At 37.5% G+C, this 13,009-nt stretch overlaps 1 protein-coding gene across 1 annotated transcript; it reads left to right on the forward strand.

Annotated features, from left to right (window-relative positions):
* The first annotated feature begins 4,817 nt into the window (after nt 1–4,817).
* LOC123309633 lies at nt 4,818–12,460 on the forward strand. The gene is made up of 2 exons (XM_044892834.1): nt 4,818–4,949; nt 9,610–12,460. The coding sequence occupies exons 1-2, from the start codon at nt 4,947–4,949 to the stop codon at nt 12,181–12,183; spliced, it is 2,577 nt and encodes an 858-aa protein (XP_044748769.1). The 5' UTR covers nt 4,818–4,946; the 3' UTR covers nt 12,184–12,460.
* Nucleotides 12,461–13,009: the final 549 nt, after the last annotated feature.

Genomic DNA, 13,009 nt, shown 5'->3' on the forward strand with positions numbered 1-13,009 from the left:
TAAACACTAGTCCGGGGGAAAAGCGAATTTTTCCCTTTTTCTTTGTATTTCCAGTTGATTCCGAAAGGCCCGTCAATGTTGCCAACCCTTAGCGGGCAGTAATTGATTCAATAAGTGGAAAAACACGACCGCCAAACCCGGAATACCAAACACTCCGTTATCACACTACTCAAATAAAAATAAATACAACGCAAAACGTGCATAAAATGGGGATTCAGTTGGTGACGATTACATTTCGCATCATTATATTCTTAAAATGCCCATGCGTGTATCGGGGAACAGTCTGGGTCTGCCTGAATTCGAACATTTGGCGATTTAATGAAGAAATTGGCGAGACGTGAAAATTTTAAATTGAGGGTTAGTCACCCTAAAATGATCTCCTCTGTCTAAAAGTCAGGGTGTTCTATTAAGTAATATTCTACGATATGGAGTGTATAGAAGTCGTTCTGTAGATTCCATAGAACTAAACAGTTCATGCTTGAATAGAGAACTTCACTTCAGATAGCCCTTCAAAGTGAACTCGAAAATGAAAAGTGGAAAAACAAAAAAAATTATTTTCTCCCAAACTGGGTCAGATATTTGAAATTTTGGTATGGAAATATAGGTTTTCGAACACGCTGAATCTATTGCCAACAATTTCGAAAGCCTACCTCCTTTCAATTAGATTTTTATCTTGGAAATGGCATTTTTCAAATACTGAAATTTTCAATCTGCGATATCTCCTGTTATATTCGTCTGATCCAATTGGGATTTCCGGTTATATAATCAGTGTTGCTGTGGCTTCCACCCTACCACAAAAACTCGATTTCGAAAATCTCGATTTTTTTGATCAAAAATGAGCAAGGGGTTAGACCCCCCTAAAATCACAAATTTGCTCCTCTCTCTGAGAAGTACGGTGTTTAATCATTCCTCCAGTGAAAGAAATTCATACTAGTCGTTTTGAAGATTCGAAAAAACCGATGAGTTGATGAGCCAATGCAAAATTGCACTGTCGACAGCCTTTCAAAGTGAACTCGAAAATGAAAAATGGAAAAACAGAAAATTCGTTTTTTTCGAAATCTGCATCCTAAATCCGAAAGTTTGGTATGGAAATATAGGTTTTCGAATACGCTGAATCTATTACAAGCAATTTCAAGGGCCTATCTCCCTTCGTTCAGATATTCATCGTTGAAATGGCATTTTTCAAAAAATTGCAAATTTCAATCTTCGATATCTCCTGTTATACTTGTCCAATCCAATTGAGATTTCCGGTTTCGTAATCAGCACTAGTCAGACTTCAATATTAGATCAAAAACTCGAATACGAAAATCTCAAATTTTTAGGTCAAAAATGAGCAAGGGGTTAGACCCCCCTAAAATCACATATTTGCTCCTCCCACAGAGAAGTACGGTGTTTAATCATTCCTTCAGTGAAAGAAATTCATACTAGTCGTTTCGAAGATTCGAAAAAACCAATGAGTTGATGAGCCAATGCAAAATTGCACTGTGGACAGCCTTTCAAAGTGAACTCGAAAATGAAAAATGGAAAAACACAAAATTCGTTTTTTTCGAAATTTGTGTCCTAAATCCAAAAGGTTGGTATGGAAATATAGGTTTTCGAATACGCTTAATCTATTACAAGCAATTTTAAAGCCCTATCTCCCTTCGTTCAGATTTTTATCGTTGAAATGGCATTTTTCAAAAATTGCTACTTTCAATCTGCGATATCTCCTATATGTTCGTCCAACAGATTATAGTCTAAGCACTGTAATTAGCATTGCTTAGCATATAGGCTACCACCTGACAACATAAAAGCAATTTCGAAGATATCCGATTTATATGTTTCCATCTCAGAAATGCATTTTTCAAACATCCCCCTCCTCACGTTAATTCGAAGTAATGTTTTCCCAACAGCATCCACGTATGGATTTGCTCCCTCGAAAAAGTTTAATGACGAGATAAAGACAGATCAGGATCGTTTGTTCAACAAATAAGATATAAACAGGAACACGTTCACACAGCTCGGACAATAGATGTTATTCTATCCCCCGCATCATTAAAAAACCACCCTCTGTGCGGCATTACCAACACAAACGAATGAAATACGCACATACAGAACTCGCGATTTATGTCGCGAGATACAGGGCCGGTCAAGGCCTGATTACATTTCCTTTCAAATATCGATTTCTCTAAGAGTGCAAGAATTCATGACGTTATTCTGGGTAATTTCTGCCGTGTTTGTTCAACATCTGACTCAAGAGCCCCTGAAATTCATTCAAAGGAATATTTCTCTATTATTATTTTCGAAACTTCAAGACTAAATAGAATTGAATCATCATCAGTTAGGTTGATTCAGCATGTTTTTCATACATACACATATGCCCAAAGCAAATGTGAAGATTCTCTTCTCTGGGTGCTCATATAATTGTTAATAGAAAGGCTATGTTGAAAGATTTACAGATGGATGCGCCACCTATCGCCAGATAGATGAATGTGCAACCTAGGCCGCACTTACCTTCAGTAGATCCTTGTCAAATGAAACTGTAGAGTAACCACACATACATTTTCTGATGTTGTAAGCATCCCAAGAAATACAAGAAATATCGTCTTTGTTCTGTGTGAGTAAATGGACCAACTACAGACACCTGAGGTTTTCATTTCTTCTTTTCTTGAAAACTATTCAACTGGGAAACATTCCAGAAGTACATCTCATTTAGTTTTCTAGTTACTGATTTTCCGATCCGACTCTGTAGATGCGATTTTAAACCTCTGTCCTCTGTCTTCCTAATCAACTTCCGAAAACAGTTGACACGCGACCAAACAATGGCGTGTAGTCTATTCGGCGGACTATGTTTCGATATCCCCCTTTCCGACCACCGTTACTTCGTAGCTTAACCTAAATAAATACGAAATAATTGCTAGACCCGTTCTGAGAGGGTGCCACCTGCTGCGTGATGCAGAAGAGGTCGTGTTTCTCGGCGTGAGATAGAGTTACCAGAAGAAATTAATGATTGTGTAGCATTCAGATCCGTGCATGTTCAGGAGGATTCGAAACAATGGATGAAGATGTCATATTATGAGAACATTTTGCGATTTTAGTCGGCGAATTCATTACCGTGTAATATATTCTTAATTTCCTCGAAATTTGACAACAATTTGGGTGAATTTAGATTATTTTGTCTGAAACAGTATACATATATGGTTTCTTGACTTAGTGAAATGTCGTTAGGCAAATGAAATAACAGAAAAAGCATCTTAAACTACCAGTGAGTAAAATATACGTAGATATATTGGGTGAGGCTTTTACTCGTACAAATATTTTAACAGTAGAATCCAGAGATGAAAAAAACTTTTGTTCTTTACTGTTTTTTCCGAATCGGCTGGGTTTAAAAGATACTGGATGTTAAAAAACCATGGAAAAATGTTATTTTTAGTTCTATGTCACAAACGGTTCCATGGAGCGAAATGAAATTCGGAATATAGTTTTTCATTTATTTCATTAATCTTTTTCGAACTCAAGATATCACCCACGTCTTCCAGTTTTCTCAATATGACCATCACGCGTCATAAAAATACCAAAAATTTAGAGAACCCAACTCTTGAAACTAAGTTGGACGCTATTTTGAATATTTGAACGTTTTATAAAATAAAAGTTTCATCATATTTTTTCGTATAATGCGCCGTTTTCGAGTAATTTGATGTTCAAAAATAAAAAATGTCTGTTAAATTCGAAAAATTGGGTACTTCGACCGAATGCATCTCTTTCTAAAGATCCACAGATGTGTAGTGTCACAGTAGATAGTTATTCTAAAGATAATTTTGTTTCCCCAGGGAAGGCCGAGCTTATTATGAAAACTCAAAATGGCTATATATCTTTATCAGGGCAGAATCGGAAAAGATGGTATAGAAAAAAAGTGTTTCCCTCGACCTCAAGAATCTACTGTTGAAATATTTAGACGAGTTAAAGACTCACCCTGTGTATTTCGTCAGATTTGTACATATTCGCCATCTGTTAGGGAGTTGATGCACCTTGTTTATACCTACATAGAAACCTACATGTGACTTCGCAATAGTTGGAGAATTATCCTCTAGAAGGCAGCAGAAGAGCAAATAGGAATTGGGGTATGCAACTTTACATTCATTTATTCAGTTTGAATTTTATTTATCTCGATTATCTCAAAGTCTGGATTCAAGAATAAAGTATGGGGAACCAAGAACCAAGTGAACCTCTTTGAAACGAATAGAATGTACTGAACTTCCTCGTTCATCATGAATACCCACAACTCTTTCAATCTGTATGAAATATTCTGTTTATTTCTGCAACAAACAAAATTAGAAAGTTAAAAAAAATTGTATTCAATATTATCAGCCCTTGATTGAATACATTTATTACACCTTGAGTACTTCAGGTGAATTTGATCCCAACCATCCTTGAATTCATAAAGTAGAGCTGGCTTTACGAATATTTGCGGAAACGAGAGAAAATTTAGAACACGTTGGTGATAATCTGTGATATAATCCAAGATTTCCCTTCATTACTTAATTATCCGTGCGGATTCCTCACATAACCATCCTCTAATTCATTCAGTCATTCTACACGGGCCATCAACGAAAACTTGCTGAAAAAATCGCTCATGCGTTTCAATCATTCCCCTAAATATACGATAAAACACGTGAAAATCACTTCCTTCCTGTAATTCCACCTGATCCGATCTCACCCCCCTGCAGCTTCTTAAATAGGAGCCCCCAACTACTGGGCTATACTCCCGAGCGTACTTCTTTCATATTTATTGAACTGATGGAAGATTGTGAAAGTCAGTTTAAACCAGCCAACTCGCGGTGTCTTCGTATCTTGAGTTAACTGCAAACACGAGCGTTCTGACCCTTTTCACCGGTATGTGCCTAAGGATATTTTGAGAGGAAAGTGTGCGTATTTATATTCGTGAAATTTGGATACAACTGCGAATCATGGTGAGTTTTGTGTGTAAAGAAATCCTGATTTTAGTATGCCACCCTTGAATTGAAGGCTAGTGATTGATGTCTCGATAATTTGACCGAAATTTAAAAAAAAAGTGTACCTATTTTTTGGTCATATAAGTGTCCCAGAGTAATGCAATAAAATTTGGTCACATATTGTCGAGAAACATTTAGGAGTTCTTTATTTCAGAGTATTTCCAAGAGGCCCTCTCTTTAGGAGGTACTGTAAAAGAGTGTTTTTTCTTTAACTCAGAATCCGGTGATGAGAAAATCAAAAAATTAAGTACACAGGAGATTTATGATAAGCGAAATCTCATAGTGCTACCTATTTTGGTGATAGACTCCACTAAACATCAGTTGCGTATTTTAATTCCTTTAAAATTGCTAAAACATTGGCCCATTCAATTAAAAAACTTGTCTCTCCTAATTTTTTCATGAAACGCACGATTTTTATCATCGTGAACATCCGCCACCTGTTATTAACAAAAAGGAATCCACACCAATTGCGTGTTCAATCAAGTTTTTAGATTTTTCTCAAAAAGAGACCTGAAGTTTTTCAATTGAATCAACTTTCTAATGATTTAACAATTTTCGAGGAATTCAAATACGCTGCTCATGTTTAGCGGTTCCAAAGACTCAGTGGTGTGCTATATGCACACCACTTACTAGCAAGAAAAGATATTCCGGATGACCATACAATATTTTTCCGAATCTGAAACGAAGTCAAGTTGGCACTGCTTGACTTGACAAGGGTGACAGTGCGGGCAAAATACCACAAACTCATATGAGCCCATCCGAAGAATTTGCCTATACCAAGAAAGCTGAAGTAACGCCACTGAGTGCCAGATAAGAAGAATTAAAACATGCAGAATATATTCCTCACAAATAATTCTATAGAATAATTAACTGTCTGCAATAAAACACGGTCAAAATCGTAACATTTCTATCATTATTAAGTCATAAACAATGGTTATTATTACGGTGAGTTACTCCTGTCTTCACCTCACCTTTAGATGGGTTTTTTGACCTTTTCTCCGAAGTGCCCATGGATTCATACATACGCAAGATCATTCATAAACGTCAATAGCTAGAACAACGTTACCGTTCATCTCTTATGGACCATGACGTACCCGAGATAATTAAGAAATTCGGAACCTACATAGCTACATACACGTTCCAGGAAGTTACAAAATTGTTCAATTTTCTCCCCAACGGGTTGCGATAATGGTACAGAGGAAATGTTTCGAGAGAAAGCCTGATAAATTGTATTTACTGTTGGTTCTTTTGTTCTGCCATTAAATTGGACATAATGTGTGTTCTTTAGCGACTATTGGTATTGATAAAAGTGTGATTTTTACTGTTATAACTGAGCGTATGTGTGGATTACTTTGGCAGTTTTAGGCAAAGTAAATTTATAACTCGTTTATCAAGTAGAACTTGAGGAAATGGAGGAAAGTATTGAAATAGGCACTTCTAGACATACCTACTGATGTGAATTTGTCTAGAAATAGTTTTAACACAGTTTTTGACAATCCTATGACCGGTATGGTCAAGTGTGGCTCAGAAGCAGGCTCTATGAGCTGTTTTTCACCCTCTAGTACACATATTTTGGAAATAGAGACTATCTAGGAGAGTGCAAACTTGTTGATCTCCTCTAGAGTAAGCTTGAGCACCAAATGAAAGAAGTCCAACTCTGCCGACGAAACTACCCATAATACACTGCGCACAAAAATTAACGCACATTATGGAAATCTCAAATTTATTGCACAACTGAAGGTGTTCTTAATGATAATTATTTTCATCAGAATTATACATGCATATGTTATCCACTTTCAACGGTTTTCTTCAATACAGATGTTTTTTCCTTGCAGGAATAAAAAAAGATGATATTATCAGATTTTGAATGTATTGGCTCCATTCTAAAATCAGTTGTTTTCGATCAATTCTAGTGATCAATAGTTTTTCTTTCGTTTGATTTTCTACACTCGATCGCTTTGCAACGCGAAACACGCAATTTGACCCAAGAGGAATGTGCCCAAGCGGTAGTTTTGCGAGAAGAAGGGTGGCCAAACACAAGAATTGAAGAAAGGTTTGGAGTTTCCCATACAAGTGTGTCCAGAATGTTGCAGCGATTCAGGGAGGCAGGTATGAATGTCCGAAGACCAGAACAAGGTAGACCACGGGTAACAACTGCCATTCAAGAACGTTACTTGAGAGTTTCCTCGTTGAGACAACGGTTTGCAACCGCTCGCCTCCTTCAAATTCAGCTTGAGCAAACTCATGGGGTGCAAATTAGCACTCAGACAATAAGAAATCGCCTCAGAGAATATGATTTGAGGCCTCGTGTCGCGGCAAGAGGTCCAGCTCTTACCCCAGCCCATCGAAGTGCGCGTTTGGATTTTGCGAGAGAGCATATCCATTGGGAAGAGGCCGATTGGGAAAGAGTTCTCTTCACAGATGAGTCTAGATTCTACCTCTACCATTGTGATCGACGTTCCCTTGTATACAGACGTCCACATGAAAGATATGCTCAGTGCAATTTCCTGAATACTACTGATTTCGGGGGAGGATCGATTATGGTATGGGGTGGAATATCTTTGACTGCTCGCACAGACCTAGCGGTCGTTGATAATGGAGCTATGAATGCTGATAAGTATATAAGGAACATTCTTGAAGAGCATGTATTGCCATTTGCCCCATACATTGGTGAAAATTTCATTTTTATGGACGATAATGCCAGATCCCATTGTGCGCGCATCGTTCAGGAGTACCTTGAAGAGGTTGAAGTCTCTCCAATAGAATGGCCAGCAAGAAGTCCAGATCTCAATCCGATTGAGCAGGTTTGGGACAACCTCAATAGAAGGCTGAGAAGTTCAGAAAATCATCCAGCTACTCTTAATGACTGAGGAATCCAACTAAGAGAAATCTGGGAAGGATTAGATCAGAACATTTCAAGATCACTCATTTTGAGTATGAACCGTCGTTGCCGAGCTGTAATTAACGCAAGGGGTGGAAATACCAAGTATTAAATCACTTATCAGCATTTCAGTATTTTGAAAATTGTTCATTTCTCTTCTTTCACATAAGATTCGGTGAAATCCTGAATTTTTCTTCCATTTAATGTGTCTTGTTTCGTTCAAAATCTTCCCGAGAGAACATAAAAAATAAGTTAACTTCCATTAAAATGGAGATTTTCAGAATGTGCGTTAATTTTTCTGCGCAGTGTATAATATCGCCAAAAATGTTTTTTCATTTAGTTTTGTTCATTTTTTGTGTGCTGTCGAAACCACAAAATGTTCCGATTGTTAACTACATCCTCCTGGAAAACTCTAATAACGTGCAATCTGAAATATTCCACCTGTGTAATCCCATTAGGTCGAGAATATGTCATTGTCTCAAATATGCACTCCACATGAACTTTTACTTTCTCATTTGGAAATAATTAATTTGCGGGAGTATCAAACTGAACGCACAGTAACATGCCATTATAGTGCTTTCATTCCGTTGACGTGTATAATCAGATGACTATCGTACACACAGAAAACCATGAATCAGTTTTGTCCCATAAACTTTGTCTTGGGATACCATCGTGACCTTGAAATTGAGAAAGTGGTATTAAACGAAAGTTTGACCAAGTTTCGGATGATCGAAGAAAACGAAATGAATCTCATGAATAATATTAGGATTGATGAAAGATGAGAGCATCCCATCCTCATCTCTGAGACCACTTTTTATTTTATACAATATGTGTATGAAATTTCAGGTAATTCTCGGTGAAACTAAGATATACATTGAGTATTTTCCAATATTCTTGTGCGAGTGTAGAATTTCACGCACAATTTTTGGATATATCTTACGAATTTTTAATTTTGGAATCATACTTTCCAAAAATGTACTTAGAATTCAAGTTCCTACATACCTCTGACGTTTTTTTTGTATTTCCGTATACATGAAATGATCCACCATAAGAACTTAATCATCTTATTTCTTAATTGTGTCACTGTAAACAATGAACAAGTACCTGTTTAATTCTCAATTGCCAACATATGCGGAAGAATTCATCTAATTTATCTAACATCTCTACAATCTTGATTTCCCAATATATCCTACTTTGCCACGCCATTTTTGCATCATCCATTTCAGCCTAATGGAAATAAATAACATTGCCATAAAGCCGAATAATGAGTTACGTAATAATAACTTATAACAAAATACCTACTGTGGCATCAAATTGCTCACCCAGTGTGATATACCTGTATATTAAGCACTCATACATGCGTCTGCCAAGTGTGTTAATTAAATTTGTTACTCATGTGTTCAATCATCTCTAACAATAAAAATAAATACCTACTTTCTAAACGATTTCTCAACCTGTATTTGGAAGTTGGAAATTTAAATTCAAGTAAAACGTACTGCACTCACCTAATGAGAAGGAACAGTTGTCGCCTCATTTCCTGTTGCAAATAATATTGGAACTGCATAAATCGAGTTTTTAGCCTGAACAAGTGCCACAAATGTCAATTTACCATCCACTCAACAGCGGAAATTCAACTTAGCGAATAAAGCAAGAAAATTGATTTCCTTATCTGTTAATTTTTTACGAAATCTTAATTGCTTCAATAATGATGACTAAGTTTTTTTTCTTTCCTTTCAGAATTCAACACCATGGTTTATTCTCATCGCATTTCTGCACATGACTTCGAGTCGCCCTCAATCCGATTCCTACAGGATACCGAATGTAGATTTCTCCTCAGCTGAAGAAATAAACGGTCTAGAACCTAGTCCCATACCAGGACTGGAGAATAGATCCTTCAACAACAACGGGAATTTTTTGGAAGCAACGCTCGAAGAAGTTCAGAATATCTTGAAGGCCAGCCCAGATTTACCCCGGTTGACGAAAGGCGAGATCCTCGATTTGATCGAAAACATTACCAAACAGGACATGGAGAAACTACGTGCTTTAAATAAGAACAGAACCGGAAAATCGGTGCTTCTAGTCATGCCCTACTCGCCGAAGAAAAACGGTGAGAACATGGAAGATTTGTACACCAAGAAACCAGTGACACAACTCATCGACAACGACAACGCCACTGTCGAAATTAAGAAAACGAACAAGAACAAAAAACCTTCGTTCAACTTCAAGAAAGACAGCACTCGTATTTTCGGAAGGAACGTAACCAAAACCAGCTATAAACTCACCTTCCCACCCACGCCTCCCACAGAACCAACATCGGAAATTCCGTATGACACCACCTCTCCAATGACCAATGAGGCGTCAACTGTGGAGGTCACCACATTCCGTCGAAGGGTCAGGCCACCTAGGACAAGACCACCAACCACTACAAGACCGACAACTACAAGACCAACCAGAAGACGTCGAAGGCCCACTGTCACCCCATACAACACAGTCAAAGACCACCAGGATCAACTCACAAGCCGGACCGACAAATTCCTTCCTGAGAACGCTATCCGTGTTACTAGACCACCAGTTTTTAGATACACCAGAAGAACAACAACTACTACTGAACTTCCAGACCTCAGTATCGCTGAAAGTTACCAAGACTATGTCTATGCCAATCCTCCACCTGAGTTGATCAGCCTGAATCAGTATGGTCCATCAGTGTCTCCTTTCGCAACTCAAGATGAACTCACTCGTCCAGGACCAGTCTTCAAGCCAATTTCCAACCAATTATTCACAGACGATGATCTAAATTCGCCCCCAAAAACGTCAACTTTCAAGCCTTTTCCTGCCAGTTTTGTTATACCAGAAGGTTTCGAACACATCTTCAGAGATCTCAACTTAGATTCACCCCAAACAAAAGAGAAATTATTAGAAGAATCAGTCAGGAGTAACCAACCAAGAACCACAACAACCACAACTGAATTTCCAATTCCACCCGTTCCAGAGTTCGGAGAAGTTGCTGATAACTTGAGTCCAGAAATGAAATCCTTGCTCATGACTTTCGGCTTGATACCCAACCCTGAGGAAAAAAGAAAGGTGAGAAAAGAAGAAATTCCTTACACATCTGGAGGAATTGAAGACAAACCCGAATCGTATACTGGCTTCAAACCTTTGCCGGAGAACGGAGCACCAAACGAGGAGTTAGACTCCCTTCTGGCATCTTTTGGACTAGGAAGGAACGCTAGGAGAAGTAAGAAAATAGGGAAGAGGGTTGACACAAGTCCAGGCTTGGATTTATCGGTTGTTCCCGAGTCTATGATGGGCATCGTCAGAAATTTAGGATTGAGTAACGAAATTCCCATAACAGAGAAGGCGTACGTAGGCAAAACCACCTCTAGTGAACCGACAAGAAACGAGAGAATTGACGATTTCTACGAGAATGATATTGTGTCAGCTGATGATATATCAGAAATAAATCAGCTGCCCAATGACAATGTGACAGATGTTGAACCTTCTGAAAAGAATTCAACAGATTCTGCATCAGTCTCTGTAGATACTTCAACATACTCTGTAGAGCCTATAGATGATCCAACTTACTCCGAAGAGAATTCAACATATTCTGAAGCCATGAAGGACCTAGATATTTCCACAACAGAGCAACCAGATCCACAAGGAATGGACGACATCAACAGTACAACAATCGAACCTCAACCAGATAATAATACGAATGAGATATTGATAAATGAAGCCTCGAAAAATGTTGAGCATACTGAAACCACGACGAAAGCTACCTCCACTAGCGTAGTATTCAACCCCACTGACCAGAAAATAGTGCAGAAAGAGAAAGAACAATTGGATAAATTGGTTGAGTTGATCAAGGCTCTGAAACGTATCAACGGTTCGGCCACTGAAGAAGACTTCAAGAATTTCGACCTAGAAACACTCAAAGAATTCACTAAGGTACTCAATGAATCTCAAAGAACAGCTTTTCGAGAGCAGATAGAGAACGAAATAAATCCATTGAACAGCTTCGAGGATAACCCAAGATTCAAGCCTAAAAGACAGGAGATGACAACCGAACAAGCCACTACCGAAGAAACGACTGAATCTAAAATAGAGCCCAACTTCTTGGAGGACTCTTTCGGGAAGTTGCCGGAGGAAGAAATAGAAACACCGACCACTAGAACATATCCTAGTGGAGTTTATTACCTGATAGATTGGAATACCTTCCTGGAGGTTGACAATACGAAAGGTACCCATGTTAATTTGAGGTTCCAACCGAAAGTTGGCGATCCTGGACGGTTTTATGCGATAAACAATAATTGAGAAGAAAAATCGCAGGGTTTTCAGTGAAAACATAACATGGAAAACTTTTGGTTCAGTTTGAAAAGTGAAGGACGCTGTGAAATTTGTATAAAAGCGACGAATAGTTTCTAAAGACTGATTATTATCTTAGATCGATGAAGAAGATTTCAAAATAAAATTTTTTATATGCCAAACGTTTGTATATAGGTACCTACATAGTTTAACTAGTTGTTCAGTAGTTGGATATAAGAGGAAATAAAATTTACGATTTGGAATCAAGTCAACTCATTGTAGATTGAAGGAATTCAATATTTTTAGGATTATAGAAAAATTCAAATGAATTTCGACACTTTATTTTTTCTAATGGTTAAAAAGAGACTTTATTAATAATTTATTTTGATTTGTTTTATTAATGTAACATGAGAATAGATTCAATGAACTGGAATAGCATTTTATTTCTATGAATAAAAGGACTTGTTTCGAAGGACTCTCAGAAACTATTTTAGGATGAATTTTTTCCTCATTCTTTTATGAATTAGATCGAAAAAATTTTTTTGCCTGAGCCTCTCTCCTCTTACAATAAAGAATTTCATCTTGATTTATAGATCAGGAAAATCAATCGGTTATAATGAGGAGAAAGATCTTAGATTTGACATCATTAGAGCAATCATCATTCACTTATCAGTCCACTAATGAGGTCGTATTATAATTATCTGAATTTTAATTATAGGAACTATTTCTGCAGATTAAAACGGAAATAAATTAATTCGAATTGAGCTGGTAATTCAAATTAACTGAATTATTTCCACAAAATATACCGTTGAGGAACTTTTTAACGTCATCGAAT

The sequence above is a fragment of the Coccinella septempunctata genome, chromosome 3 (assembly GCF_907165205.1).
Source record: "Coccinella septempunctata chromosome 3, icCocSept1.1, whole genome shotgun sequence".
Taxonomy (NCBI): domain Eukaryota; kingdom Metazoa; phylum Arthropoda; class Insecta; order Coleoptera; family Coccinellidae; genus Coccinella; species Coccinella septempunctata.